This window comes from Salmo salar, chromosome ssa09 (genome assembly GCF_905237065.1).
Source record: "Salmo salar chromosome ssa09, Ssal_v3.1, whole genome shotgun sequence".
Lineage (NCBI taxonomy): Eukaryota > Metazoa > Chordata > Actinopteri > Salmoniformes > Salmonidae > Salmo > Salmo salar.
This window is the reverse complement of record NC_059450.1, coordinates 28717326-28732668: the sequence shown is the minus strand read 5'-3', so window position 1 is coordinate 28732668 and position 15343 is coordinate 28717326. Positions and strand designations below refer to the sequence as shown.

Below are 15343 nucleotides of genomic sequence, written 5' to 3'. Positions count from 1 at the left end.
GATAATTCATAAAAATCCAAATAACTTCACAGATCTTCATTGTAAAGGGTTAAAACACTGTTTCCCATGCTTGTTCAATGAACCATAAACAATTAATGAACATGCACCTGTGGAACGGTCGTTAAGACACTAACAGCTTACAGACAGTAGGCAATTAAGGTCACAGTTATGAAAACTTAGGACACTAAAGAGGCCTTTCTACTGACTCTGAAAAACACCAAAAGAAAGATGCCCAGGGTCCCTGCTCATCTGCGTGAACATGCCGTAGGCATGCTGCAAGGAGGCATGAGGACTGCAGATGTGCCCAGGGCAATAATTTGCAATGTCTGTACTGTGAGACGCCTAAGACAGCGCTACAGGGAGACAGGACGGACAGCTGATCGTCCTCGCAGTGGCAGACCACGTGTAACAACACCTGCACAGGATCAGTTAATCCGAACATCACACCAGCGGGACAGGTACACGATGGCAACAACAACTGCAAGACAGGAATGTCAGTGTTCTGCCATGGCCAGTGAAGAGCCCGGATCTCAATCCCATTGAGCACATCTGGGACCTGTTGGATCAGAGGGTGAGGGCTAGGGCCATTCCCCCCAGAAATGTCCGGGAACTTGCAGGTGCCTTGGTGGAAGAGTGTGGTAACATCTCACAGCAAGAACTGGCAAATCTGGCACAGTCCATGAGGAGGAGATGCACTGTAGTACTTAATGTTACTTTCTGTTACTTTTGAATATGACCCCCCGTTCAGGGTCACAAATTCAATTTCTGTTAGTCACATGTCTGTGGAACTTGTTCAGTTCATGTGTCAGTTGTTGAATCTTGTTATGTTCATACAAATATCTACACATGTTAAATTTGATGAAAATAAACGCAGTTGACAGTGAGAGGATGTTTCATTTTTGCTGAGTTTATATTACATTGGCCTACTAATGAAATAGTGGTTCTACAATATACTATGATTTGTAGGACGTATAGTATTCTACATCTTGATTGTTTAGTATGATATAATTACTTTTGACTGCTTTTGTATGATATATTACATTAGACTGCTTTAGTATATTATATTCCATTGCTTTATGATATGGTATGCTACACCAATCGTAACATATCATTAATTTGAGTGTCCCGGATTTACATAGGCCAATGTAAAATCAATTAACATAAAGTAACATGCCGTACTAAAAATAATTGCACAGATTTTTGTAAAATATTATACGTTTTGCTCTGAGACCAGGCTGTACATCTGACTCAAGCAGGTAGGCAGATTATATAGGCTAGGTGTTCTCTGAATCAATGAACTTCATGGGAATATTGGAGAGAAAAAAATCGAATTTACCTGTCGTTTTCTTTTGTAGCCTAGTCTGTGTCACTGTAAAATATCGGTCAGAATACCGACATGATGGGGCACGTGAGTTTGAGAATAATGCCGTGACAGCTAACGCGAGAGGTAATCGATTCTAGCTGCGTAAAACTGTGTAAAAGTAGGAATCTAATTGAGAGAGAGAGAGAGAGAGAGAGAGCGAAAGAGACAGAGGCAGAGATGAGGGAGCAGTCTATAGCCGTTGATCACCCGCCTCCATCCATATAGACTTCGAGAACTCAGTGAACAGCAGCATCATTCAATGTTCTCTTCTCGTGCTGTCTCTCAAGCTCACATCCATTCTCCCGCTCTTTGCTCGCGCAGATGTCGACCTAAAGACCAGTCAACTCCATCTCTCGTCACACAATTGCCCTTTCTATGTAATTGTTCGACGTGTATTTCACATGAAATTAGAAAGATCCTGAAAACCGCTGGGCGCAAAAAGACCAATGATCTATTTGGGAATAAGATAAACTAGTCAACCATTTTTCCATCTCTTTTTGGGTGCGTAGTTGGTTTGACTAGAGCAACAGTATGGATCTCTCATTTATGGCTGCACAGGTAAGACTATGCGCTGTGTTTATTTGTCAGAAAGGGTTTTAGGCTGTTTGGAAACAAGTGGATGAAAAGCGAACGCCTGTCTTAACTTTTGTTTTATCAAAATTGAGGGCGTGGCATATTTAATTGTTGTAATAGGTTCAAGGACATACATCTAGTGAAATAGAAGCAATTATTGGTACAATGATGGTGCTCGATATATATGTTTTTATGTCCACGAATATTGACCATGAAGATCGACCTTTCCCCATTCACTATAATGGGGGATCCTGTTTTCTGGAAACAATGCCTAGAGTACCGCAGTCGGCCTTCAACTTGACATTTTAAATGCAAGGGGAGAGTAGTTCTGCCCTGATTTACACCATCCAATGCTTTTTAACTTGTAAGAAAAATCAAGTTAGCTACCAAGCCTCGCAACTCAACTCCAATGAGATGTATATAGTGCCTTGCAAAAGTATTCCGACCCCTTGGATTTCTTCACGTTATTGTGTTACAAAGTGACATAAAAATTGATTAAACATTTTTTTTTATTGTCAACAACATGTATTTCACATGCAATTATACAGATCCTGAAGACCGCTGTGTGCAAAAAGACCAATTATATTTTTGGGAATATTCATCCATTTTCCATTTCTTTTTGGGTGCATAGTTGGTTTGACTAGACTAGAGCAACAGTATGGATCTCTCATTTATGGCTGCACAGGTAAGAATATGCACTGTGTTTATGTGTCAGAAAGTGGTTTAGGCTATTTGGGAAAAAAGTGGATGAAAAGCAAACGCCTGTCTTAACTTTTGTTTTACCAAATTTGAGGGCGTGGGATATACACTTTTTGTTTTTAGTGTTAGAAATTGATGACACATTTAGTTTATGTTAAGATAGGCTAAGTAAATATATACTGAACAAAATATATACACAACATGCAACAATTTCAAAGATTTTACCGGGTTACAGTTCATAGAAGGAAATCAGCCAATTGAAATAAATTAATGATGCCCTAATCTATGGATTTCACCTAATCTATGGATTTCACATGAAACTCAAAATTAGTTTTTTTTCCCCTACAAAAGGGCTTTATTACAGACCCCAGACACCCCCTACCCCCACCCCCCACAGGTGAAGGAGCTGGATGTTGGAGGCGGTTTATGAACATCCATAAACATACAGTTCTCTAATTTTGAGAGAAAGAAGCATTTTGTTGCATATACAACATTTCTGCGATCTTTTATTTCAGCTCATCAAACATGCGTCCAACACTTTACATGTTGCGGCCTATTTGTCACTCTTTTTTAGCAATCCATACAGTATGTCCAAAATACAGATGTTTTGGGAGATTAGGCTAGTTCTATTGACAGATAGAATATATGTTGGAAATCCTTGTTATTGTCTAGTTCAGTTCAACGCATATTGAATTGACCATAACAAGGGTAGGCTGCCTATCTGCGTTTGTATGTTGTCAACTATATTGCTACTGACATGTGGAACAGTCTCGGTTCCAGATTGGTCTCTGTGTAGTTTTGTGTTTTTACATTCATTTTTATTTCTATTAGGTTTTAATTTTAAAAGCAGTTTAGTTTCAGTAAGTTTTTAGACCTGATTTGATCATTTTTATTTAGTTATATATATATATATATATATAAACTATATATAACTAAATATATATATATATATATATTTCGTTTTTATATTATTTCGTTTCAGATTTAGCTGATCCACACACTACACCATATTAACTGAAAACATGTTTTTAGAAAATGTATTGAAAATTCAATACAGAAATATCTAATTTACATAAGTGTTCACACCCTTGAGTTGATACTTTCCAATGTATTTGTATTTTGAATTTATTAAGGATCCCCACCTACTCTTCCTGGGGTCTAGCAACATTAAGGAAGTTATAAAATATTACATGACATTACATTTCATAACACATTAAGTGTGTTCCTTCAGGCCACTACTTTACTATCACTTATCTACAGTACAAAATCCATGTGTACGTCTGTGTAGAGTGCGTGTCTTATCATGTGTATGTGTGGCTGTGGCTGTGGCTGTCTGTGTCTCTTCACAATCCCCGCTGTTCCATTAGGTGTATTTTTATCTTCTTTTTTTATATGATTCTACTGCTTGCATCAGTTACCTGATGTGGAATAGAGTTCCATGTAGCCATGGCTCTATGTAGTACTGTGCGCCTCCCATAGTTTGTTCTTGACTTGGGGACTGTGAAGAGACCTCTTGTGGCATGTCTTGTGGGGTATGCATGGGTGTCCGATCTGTGTGCTAGTAGTTTAAACAGACACCTCAGTGCATTCAGCATGTCAACACTTCTTACAATAACAAGTAATGATGAAGTCAATCTCTCTTCCACTTTGAGCAATGAGAGATTGTCATGCATATTATTAATATTAGCTCTCTGTGTACATTTAAGGGCCAGCCGTGCTGCCCTGTTCTGAGCCAATTGTAATTTTCTGAGGTCCCTCTTTGTGGCACCTGACCACACAACTGAACAGTAGTCCAGGTGCAACAAAACTAGGGCCTGTAGGACCTGCCTTGTTGACAGTGGGGTCAAGACAGTAGAGCAGCAGACAGTAGAGCAGCACCTTATCATGGACATACTTCTCCCCATCTTATCTACTGTTGTATCGATATGTTTTGACCATGACAGTTTACAATCCAGGGTTACTCCAAGCAGTTTAGTCACCTCAACTTGCTCGATTTCCACATTATTTATTTAGTTTAGTTGAGGTTTAGGGTTTAGTGAATGATTTGTCCCAAATACAATGCTTTTAGTTTTTTAAATATTTAGGACTAACTTATTCCTTGCCACCCATTCTGAAACTAACTGCAGCTCTTTACTCAAAGCCAGTGGAATGTCATTAGTAAAGATTGAAAAAAGTAAGGGGCTTAGACAGCTGCCGTGGGGGAATTCCTGCTTTTACCTGGATTGTGTTGGAGAGGCTTTCATTAAAGAACACCCTCTGTCTTCTGTTAGACAGGTAATTCTTTAACCACAATATAGCAGGGGGTGGAAAGCCATAACACATATGTTTTTCTACCAGCAGGCTATGATCGATAATGTCAAAAGCTGCACTGAAGTCAAACAAAACAGCTCCCTCAGTCTTTTTATCATCAATTTCTCATCATCAAAGTGCCGTGCTTGTTGAATGTCCTTCCCTATAAGCGTGCTGAAAGTCTGTTGTCAATTTGTTTACAGTAAAATAGCATTGAATCTGGTCAACAACAAAAAAATCCAAAAGGTTTACTAACGGTTGGCAACAGGCTGATTGGTCAGCTATTTGAGCCAGTAAAGGGGGCTTTACTATTCTTAGGTAGCGGAATTACTTTTGCTTCCCTCCAGGCCTGAGGGCACACAGTTTCTAGGCTTAGATTGAAGATAGTGGCAATATCATCTGCTATTAACCTCAGTAATTTTCCATCCAAGTTGTCAGAGCCCGGTGGCTTGTCATTGTTGATAGACAACAATAATTTTTTCACCTCTTCCACACTCACTTTACAGAATCCAAAATGAAAATGCTTGTCTTTCATAATTTAATCAGTTATTCTTAGATGTGTAGTGGCAGCGTTTGTTGCTGGTATGGCATGCCTAAGTTTGAGTTTGTAGAAGCACCATTGTCAGAGATTCTAGCTGTGAGTCTTTCTGCGTGAATCTCTAAGAGCTTTTCACACCTGGATTGTGCAACGTTTCCCCATTATTGTTTTCAAAATTCTTGATCATTGTTAGACAACAATTTTCAGGTCTTGCCATAGATTTTCAAACAGATTTAAGTCAAAACTGTAACTCGGCAATATTTAGTGTCTTCTTGGTAAGCAACTCCAGTGGAGATTTGACCTTGTGTATTAGGTTATTGTTCTGCTGAAAGACTAATTAATCTACCAGTGTCTGGTGGAAAGCAGACAGAACCAGGTTTTCCTCTAGGATTTGGACTGTGCTTAGCTCCATTCTGTTTCTTTTCTATCCTGAGAAACTCCCCAGAAATGTGGTACTCAGTGGTGACACATTTTTTAAAGTATTACTTTAATGCATGTTGCAAACAGAATGGATGTTTTGGAATATTTGCATTCTGTACAGGCTTCCTTCTTTTCACTCTGTCATCTAGTAACTACAAAGTTGTTAATCCATCCTCAGTTTTCTCCTACCACAGTCATTAAACTCTAACTATTTAAGTCACCATTGGCCTCATGGTGAAATCCCTGAGCGGTTTCCTTCCTCTCAAGCAATTGAGTTAGGAAGGACTCCTGTATCTTTGTAGTGACTGGGTGTATTGATACACCATACAAAGTGTAATTAATAACTTCACCATGCTCAAAATACTATTTTGTTTTGACCCATCTACAGTTGAAGTCGGATGTTTACATACACTTAGATTGGAGTCATTAAAACTTCTTTTTCAACCACTCCTCAAATTTCTTGTTTGCAAACTATAGTTTTGGCAAGTTGGTTAGGACATCTGCTTTGTGCATGACACAATACATTTTTCCCAACAATTGTTTACAGACAGATTATTTCACTTATAATTCACTGTATCACATTTCCAGTGGGTCAGAAGTTTACATACACTAAGTTGACTGTGCCTTTAAACAGCTTGGGAAATTCCAGAAAATTATGTCATGGCTTTAGAAGCTTCTGATAGGCTAATTGACATTATTTGAGTCAATTGGAGGTGTACCTGTGAATGTATTTCAAGGCCTATCTTCAAACTCAGTGCCTCTTTGCTTGACATCATGGGAAAAGCTAAAGAAATCAGCCAAGACCTCAGAAAAAACATTGTAGACCTCCACAAGTCTGGTTCATCCTTGGGAGCAATTTCCAAACGCCTGGAGGTACCACGTTCATGTGTACAAACAATAGTACGCAAGTATAAACACCATGGGACCACGCAGCCGTCATACCACTCAGGAAGGAGACGCGTTCTGTCTCCTAGAAATGAACGTACTTTGGTACGAAAAGTGCAAATCAATCCCAGATCAACAGCAAAGGACCTTGTGAAGATGCTGGAGGAAACAGGTACAAAATGATCTATATCCACAGTAAAACGAGTCCTATGTCGACATAACCTGAAAGGCCGCTCAGCAAGGAAGAAGCCACTGCTCCAAAACAGCCATAAAAAAAGCCAGTCTACGGTTTGCAACTGCACATGAGGACAAAGATCGTACTTTTTGGAGAAATGTCCTCTGGTCTGATGAAACAAAAATATAACTGTTTGGCCATAATGACCATCATTATGTTTGGAGGAAAAAGGGGGATGCTTGCAAGCCGAAGAACACCATCCCAATCGTGAAGCACGGGGGTGGCAGCATCATGTTGTGGGGGTGCTTTGCTGCAGGAGGGACTGGTTAACTTCACAAAATAGATGGCTTCATGAGGAGGAAGTTATGTGGATATACTGAAGCAACATCTCAAGACATCAGTCAGGAAGTTAAAGCGTGGTTGCAAATGGGTCTTCCAAATGGACAATGACCCCAAGCATACTTCCAAAGTTGTGGCAAAATGGCTTAAGGACACCAAGTCTTCATTATTATTCTACAATGTAGGAAAACAATGTAGGTGTGTCCAAACTTTTGACTGGAACTGTATATACAGTGCATTCGGAAAGTTTTCAGACCCCTTGACTTTTTCCACATTTTGTTACGTTACAGCCTTATTCTAAAATTGATTAAATTGTTTTTTCCCCTCATCATTCTAAACTCAATACACCATAATGACAAAGCACAAAAAGATTATTAGAAATGGAAATATCACATTTACATTAGTATTCAGACCCTTCACTCTGTACTTTGTTAAAGTACCTTTCGCAGTGATTACAGCCTCAAGTCTTCTTGGGTATGACGCTAGAAGCTTGGCACACCTGTATTTGGGGAGTTTCTCCCATTCCTCTCTGCCGATCCTCTCAAGCTCTGTCAGGTTGGATGGGGAGTGTCGCTGCACAGCTGTTTTCAGGTCTCTCCAGAGATGTTCGATTGGGTTCAAGTCCGGGCTCTGGCTGGGCCACTCAAGGACATTCAGAGACTTGTCCCGAAGCCACTCATGTGTTGTCTTGGCTGTGTGCTTAGGGTCATTATCCTGCTGGAAGGTGAACCGTTGCCCCAATCTGAGGTACTGAGCACTCTGGAGCAGGTTTTCATCAAGGATCTCTCTGTACTTTGCGCTGTTCATCTTTCCCTCGATCCTGACTAGTCTCCCCCACCCTGCTGCTTTAAAACATCCCCACAGCATGATGTTGCAACCACCATGCTTCAACGTAGAGATGGTGCCAGGTTTCCTCCAGACGTGACGCTTGACATTCAAACCAAAGAGTTCAATCTTGGTTTCATCAGACCAGAGAATCTTGCTTCTTATGGTCTGAAAGTCTTTAGGTGCCATTTGACAAACTCCAAGCGAGCTGTCATGTGCTTTTTACTGAGGAGTGGCTTCTGTCTGGCCACTCTACTATAAAAGCCTGCTTGGTGGAGTGCTGCAGAGATGGTTGTCCTTCTGGAAGGTTCTCCCATCTCCACAGAGGAACTCTGGAGGCTGTCATTGTGACCATTGGGTTCTTGGTCACCCCTCTGACCAAGGCCCTTCTCCCTCGATTGCTCAGTTTGGCCGGGAAGCCAGTACTAGGAAGAGTCTTGGTGGTTCCAAACTTCTTCCATTTAAGAATGATGGAGGTCCCTGTGTTCTTGGGGACCTTCAATGCTGCAGAAATGTTTTGGTACTCTTCCCCAGATCTGTGCCTCGACACAATCCTGTCTCGGAGCTCCACAGACAGTTCCTTAGACCTCACGGCTTTGTTTTTGCTCTGACATGCACTGTCAACTGTGTGACCTGTGTGGCCTTACCAAATCATGTCCAATCAATTGAATTTACCACAGGTGGACTCCAATCAAGTTGTAGAAACATCTCAAGGATGATTAACCTCTTACATCTAGACATTCCGCTAGCGGAACACCTGCTCCAATATCCAATGATAGGAGTGGCGCGATTTACAAATTCCTCAAAAATACAAAAACTTCAATTTTTCAAACATATTACTATTTTACAGCATTTTAAAGACAAGACTCTCCTTTATCTAACCACACTGTCCGATTTCAAAAAGGCTTTACAGCGAAAGCAAAACATTAGATTATGTCAGCAGAGTACCCAGCCAGAAATAATCAGACACCCATTTTTCAAGCTAGCATATAATGTCACAAAAAACAAAACCACAGCTAAATGCAGCACTAACCTTTGATGATCTTCATCAGATGACACACCTAGGACATTATGTTATACAATACATGCATGTTTTGTTCAATCAAGTTCATATTTATATCAAAAAACAGCTTTTTACATTAGCATGTGACGTTCAGAACTAGCATACCCCCGCAAACCTCCGGTGAATTTACTAAATTACTCACGATAAACGTTCACAAAAAACATAACAATTATTTTAAGAATTATAGATACAGAACTCCTTTGTGCAATCGAGGTGTCCGATTTTAAAATAGCTTTTCGGTGAAAGCACATTTTGCAATATTCTGAGTAGATAGCCCAGCCATCACGGCTAGCTATTTAGACACCCACCAAGTTTAGCCCTGACCAAACTCCGATTTACTATTAGAAAAGTTTGATTACCTTTGGTGTTCTTCGTCAGAATGCACTCCCAGGACTGCTACTTCAATAACAAATGTTGGTTTGGTTCAAAATAATCCATTGTTATATCCAAATAGCGGCGTTTTGTTCGTGCGTTCAAGACACTATCCGAAGTGTAAATAAGGGTCACGAGCACGGCGCATTTCGTGACAAAAGATTTGTAAATATTCCATTACCGTACTTCGAAGCATGTCAACCGCTGTTTAAAATCAATTTTTATGCCATTTTTCTCGTAAAAAAGCGATAATATTCCGACCGGGAAAGCGTGTATACGTACAAAGAGAGAGAAAATAAAAGCATGGGATCCCCTCGTGCACGAGCCTGAGTCTCACAGTACTGTGACCAGCCACTATCCAAACGCGCTACTTTTTTTTCAGCCAGAGCCTGCAAAGCCACGATTCAGCTTTTTGCCGCCTTCTGAGAGCCCATGGGAGCCGTAGGAAGTGTCACGTAACAGCAGAGATCCCCTGTATTGGATAGAGATAATCAAGAAGGGCAAGAAATTGTCAGACAGGGCACTTCCTGCATGGAATCTTCTCAGGTTTGGCCTTCCAAATGAGTTCTGTTATACTCACAGACACCATTCAAACAGTTTTAGAAACTTTGGAGTGTTTTCTATCCAAAGCTAATAATTATATTCATATTCTAGTTTCTGGGCAGGAGTAATAATCAGATTAAATCGGGTACGTTTTTTATCCGGCCGTGAAAATACTGCCCCCTAGCCATAACAGGTTAATGGAAACAGGATGGACCTGAGCTCAATTTCGAGTCTCATAGCAAAGGGTCTGAATACTTATGTATACAAGGTATTTCTGTTTTTAATTTTTAATACATTTGCAAAAACAACTGAAAACCTTTTCTCTCTTTTTCATTGTGGGTATTGTGTGTACAGTCGTGGCCAAAAGTTTTGAGAATGACACAAATATTAATTTCCACAAAGTTTGCTGCTTCAGTGTCTTTAGATATTTTTGTCAGATGTTACTATGGAATACTGAAGTATAATTACAAGCATTTCACAAGTTTCAAAGGCTTTTATTGATAATTACATGAAGTTTATGAAAAGAGTCAATATTTGCAGTGTTGACCCTTCTTTTTCAAGACCTCTGCAATCCGCCCTGGCATGCTGTCAATTAACTTCTGGGCCACATCCTGACTGATGGCAGCCCATTCTTTCATAATCAATACTTGGAGTTTGTCAGAATTTGTGGGTTTTTGTTTGTCCACCCGCCTCTTGAGGATTGACCACAAGTTCTCAATGGGATTAAGGTTATCACTTTTGCCTTATGGCAAGGTGCTCCATCATGCTGGAAAAGGCATTGTTCGTCACCAAACTGTTCCTGGATGGTTGGGAGAAGTTGCTCTCGGAGGATATGTTGGTACCATTCTTTATTCATGGCTGTGTCCTTAGGCAAAATTGTGAGTGAGCCCACTCCATTGGCTGAGAAGCAACCCCACACATGAATGGTCTCAGGATGCTTTACTGTTGGTATGACACAGGACTGATGGTAGCGCTCACCTTGTCTTTTTTCCGGATGCACCAGACAATTGGAAAGGGGATTCATCAGAGAAAATGACTTTACCCTAGTCGTCAGCAGTCCAATCCCTGTACCTTTTGCAGAATATCAGTCTGTCCCTGATGTTTTTCCTGGAGAGAAGTGGCTTCTTTGCTGCCCTTCTTGACACCTGGCCATTCTCCAAAAGTCTTCGCCTCACTGTGCATGCAGATGCACTCACACCTGCCTGCTGCCATTCCTGAGCAAGCTCTGTACTGGTGGTGCCCCGATCCCGCAGCTGAATCAACTTTAAGAGACGATCCTGGAACTTGCTGGACTTTCTTGGGCGCCCTGAAGCCTTCTTCACAACAATTGAACCGCTCTCCTTGAAGTTCTTGATGATCCGATAAATGGTTGATTTAGGTGCAATCTTACTGGCAGCAATATCCTTGCCTGTGAAGCCCTTTTTGTGCAAAGCAATGATGACGGCACGTGTTTCCTTGCAGGTAACCATGTTTGACAGAGGAAGAACAATGATTCCAAGCACCACCCTCCTTTTGAAGCTTCCAGTCTGTTATTCGAACTCAATCAGCATGACAGAGTGATCTCCAGCCTTGTCCTCATCAACACTCACACCTGTGTTAAATAGAGAATCACTGACATGATGTCAGCTGGTCCTTTTGTGGCAGGGCTGAAATGCAGTGGAAATGTTTTTTGGGTATTCAGTTCATTTGCATGGCAAATAGGGACTTTGCAATTTATTGCAATTCATCTGATCACTCTTCATAACATTCTGCAGTATATGCAAATTGCCATCATACAAACTGAGGCAGCAGACTTTGTGAAAATTAATATTTGTGTCATGCTCAACTTTTGGCCACGACTGTAGATTGATGAGGATTTAAAGTTATTTAATCCATTTTGGAATAAGGCTGTAATGTAACAAAATGTGGAAAAAGTAAAAGGGTCTGAATACTTTCCGAATGCACTGTATATGGGGGATTGGAAATGATGCAAACAATTACATTGATAGAAGCCACAATCTATCTGCATTTATTAAAAACAACAACAACAAAAAACATAATAAGTTATATGGACTCACTCTGTCCCCCATACATACAACCAACATCTGTAAGGTCCCTTAGTCCAGTATTATATTTCAAGCACAGATTCAACTACACGGAGCTTTTCGACCAGGGAACTTTTCGAAAGCCTCATAAAGAAGGGGAGTGATTGTTAGATGGGTAACAATAACATCAGACATTTAATATCTTTTTAAGCATGGTCAAGTTAATAATTATGCTGTGGATTATGTATCAAACCACCCAAATACATCAAAGATACAGTCGTCCTTCTGAACTGAGCTGCATAACAGGAATGAAACTTCTCAGGGATGTTACTATTAGGCCATTGGCGATTTTATAATAGCTACAGTGTTCATTGGCTGTGATGGGAGAAAACTGAGGAAGGATCAAAAACATTGTAGTGACTCTACAATAGTGACCTAAATGACAGCGTGAAAATAATACAAATATACAGAATAAAAATATTCAAAAACTTGCATCTTGTATGCCACAAGCCACTAAAGTAATACTGCAAAAAAAACATAGCAAAGAAAACACTTTTTGGCCTAAATGCAAAGCCTTATGTTTGGGGCAGATCCAACACAACCCATCCACTTGAGTAACTGCCTCCTTATTTTCAAGCATGAAGGTGGCTGCATAACGGTATGGGTATTATCAAAGCTCAAGATAAGACCCAGAAGCAGAAAACAGGAAACAAAGGGCTGTGAGACATAGGTTTAATCCTAGACACATGAAAAGTGTGATGAATACGGAGGGTATGGGGCAACAGAAGACGAACGGCAGAAGGGCTAATGATCTTGGAGATAGGGAAAGGGCCGATAAAGCAGGGGGAAAGTTTGCAGAACTCCACCCGGAGGGGCAGGTCATGAGTGGACAGCCATACTCTCTGCCTGAGACGATACCGGGGAGCCGGGGTCTGGTGGCGGTCCGCTTGTCATCGATACCTGGAGGTGGTTTTGAGAAGAGCCGACCGGGCTCTTTTCCAGGTACAACGACAGCGGCGAACAAACATCTGGGCCGAGGGTATGCCGACCTCTTCCTCTTACTCTGGGAAGAGCAGGGGGATATCCCAGGGAACACTCCAAAGGCGAGAGCCCAGAGTCAGAGCAGGGCAGGGTGTTGCGGGCATATTCAACCCACACGAGTTGCTAGCTCCAGGTGGTGGGGTGGTGAGACAAGGCAGCGAAGAGTCGTCTCCAGGTCTTGGTTGGCTCGCTCCGACTGGCCGTTGGACTGAGATTGAAATCCGGAGGACAGGCTGGCCGACGACCCAATGAGCGTGCAGAACGCCTTCCAGATCCGGAACGAGAATTGAGGACCCCGGTCGGAGACCATGTCCACCGGGAGTCCATGGATCCGGAAGACACGCTGCAACATGAGCTGGGCCGTCTCTTTGGCAGAGGGTAGCTTGTGGAGAGGAATGAAGTGGGCGGCTTTGGAAAACCGGTCCGCTACTGTCAGGATGGCGATGTTGCCATCAGACGGGGAAGACCAGTGACAAAGTCCAGGGATATGTGAGACCAGGTATGGTGAGGGACAGGCAGTGGTTGATAAAGACCAGCCGGAGCTTGCTGAGGAGTCTTGTTCTCCGCACAGATCGTGCAGGCGGCTACGAACGCGGAGATGTCTGGAACCATGGTAGGCCACCAAAAGCGTTGCCACACAAAGGCCAAGGTCCGACGGGAGCCCGGGTGGGAGGCAAGCCTGAAGGAGTGGGCCCACTCCAGGACCGAGGAGCTGACAGCATCTGCCTCCCCCCCCCCGCCTCACGAACATGCTTCCCTATTCCCCAGCTGAGTGCAGTCGCTAGACACGAGGTGGGAAGGATGATCTCGGGGTACGAGGGTGCAGTCCCTCTCCTATCCTGGTCGGTAGGAGAGGGAGAAGTTAAACCGGGTGAAAAGCAGGGCCCACCTAGCTTGCCTGGAATTGAGATGCTTGGCAGTGCTGAGATATTCCAGGGTCTTGTGGTCCGTCCACACAATGAGCGGATGTTCCGCCCCCTCCAACAATTATCTCCACTCCTCCAATGCCATCTTCATTGCAAGATGCTCAAGATTCCCCACATCGTAGTTCTTCTCTGTGGCATTGAGGCGATGGGAGAAGAAGACACAGGGATGTAACTTGAGGTGCAGGGCAGAGAACTGGGATAGGACAGCGCCCCACTCCAACATCTGAAGCATCACAAACTGGATGAACCAATATGGGAGCAGTGGTGGAGCAGTGATTGAGGTCCCGGAACGCCTGGTCAGCAGCTGGGGACCATGTGAACGGAACCTTGGGTGAGGTGAGTGCAGACAGGGGGGAAGCCAGGGTGCTGTAACCCCGGGATAAAGCGGCGATAGAAGTTGGAAAATCCCAGGAAACGTTGCAGCTGCACTCTGGACGTAGGCTGGGGGCAATCCACCACTGCTCTCACCTTCCCAGAATCCATCTGTACATTCCCTGCAGCGATGATGTAACCAAGGAAGGGGATGGTGAAGTGATGGAATTCTGCATTTCTCCGCATTTCACAAAAAGCTGGTTCTCCAGGATACGCTGGAGGAACTGTCGGATATGGAGCACATGTTTTTGGGCTGAGTGGGAGAAAACAAGGATGTCATTGAGGTAGACGAAAATGAACCGGTTTAACATGTCGCGGATAACGTAATTAACCAGGGCCTGGAACACAGCAGGACTGTGTTGGTAAGTCCAAATAGCATGACCAGGTATTCCTAGTGGCCACTGGCCATGTTGAAGGTAGTCTTCCTCTCATCCCCTTCCCGTATCCGCACCAGATGGTAGGTGTTCCGCAGGTCCAATTTGGAGAAAACGGTGGCCCCCTGGAGTGGCTCGAAGGCCGAGGTGATGAGTGGAAGCGGGTAGTGGTTCTTCACCGTGATTTCATTGAGTCAGTCCCCGGTAGTTGATGCACGGGTGCAGGGTCTTGTCGAACTTCTCCACAAAGAAGAAACCTGCGGGGGAGGCTGTAGGACAGATACACCCTGTAGCTAGAGAGTCCTCGATGTAGGTCTCCATAGCCTTGGTCTCCAGACCCGACAGAGAGTACAGTCGTCCCCAGGGCGGTGGGGTGCCAGGGAGAAGGTCGATCCCGCAGTCATAGGGTCGGTGTGGAGGAAGTGAAGTGGCCCGGGCCTTACAGAAAACCTCCTGGTACTCTGCGGGAATGGCGGGGTGGTCCAGGGCAACTTCCGAGCCCACAGGAAGACGTCCCAAGGC

General features: G+C 42.9%; 1 protein-coding gene across 2 annotated transcripts in view; it reads left to right on the top strand.

Annotated features, from left to right (window-relative positions):
- Nucleotides 1–1410: 1410 nt before the first annotated feature.
- LOC106611160 (uncharacterized protein C14orf132) overlaps nt 1411–15343 on the top strand; it is a 65743-nt gene continuing 51810 nt past the window's right edge. The window contains exon 1 of one of the 2 annotated variants that reach the window (XM_014211067.2): nt 1411–1921. In XM_014211067.2, coding sequence (XP_014066542.1) covers nt 1895–1921 — 27 coding nt within the window. In that variant the 5' untranslated portion in view covers nt 1411–1894. Of the gene's footprint in view, nt 1922–2570; nt 2622–15343 lie in introns of those variants that run through there. The other variant, XM_014211066.2, reaches the window with a different exon arrangement.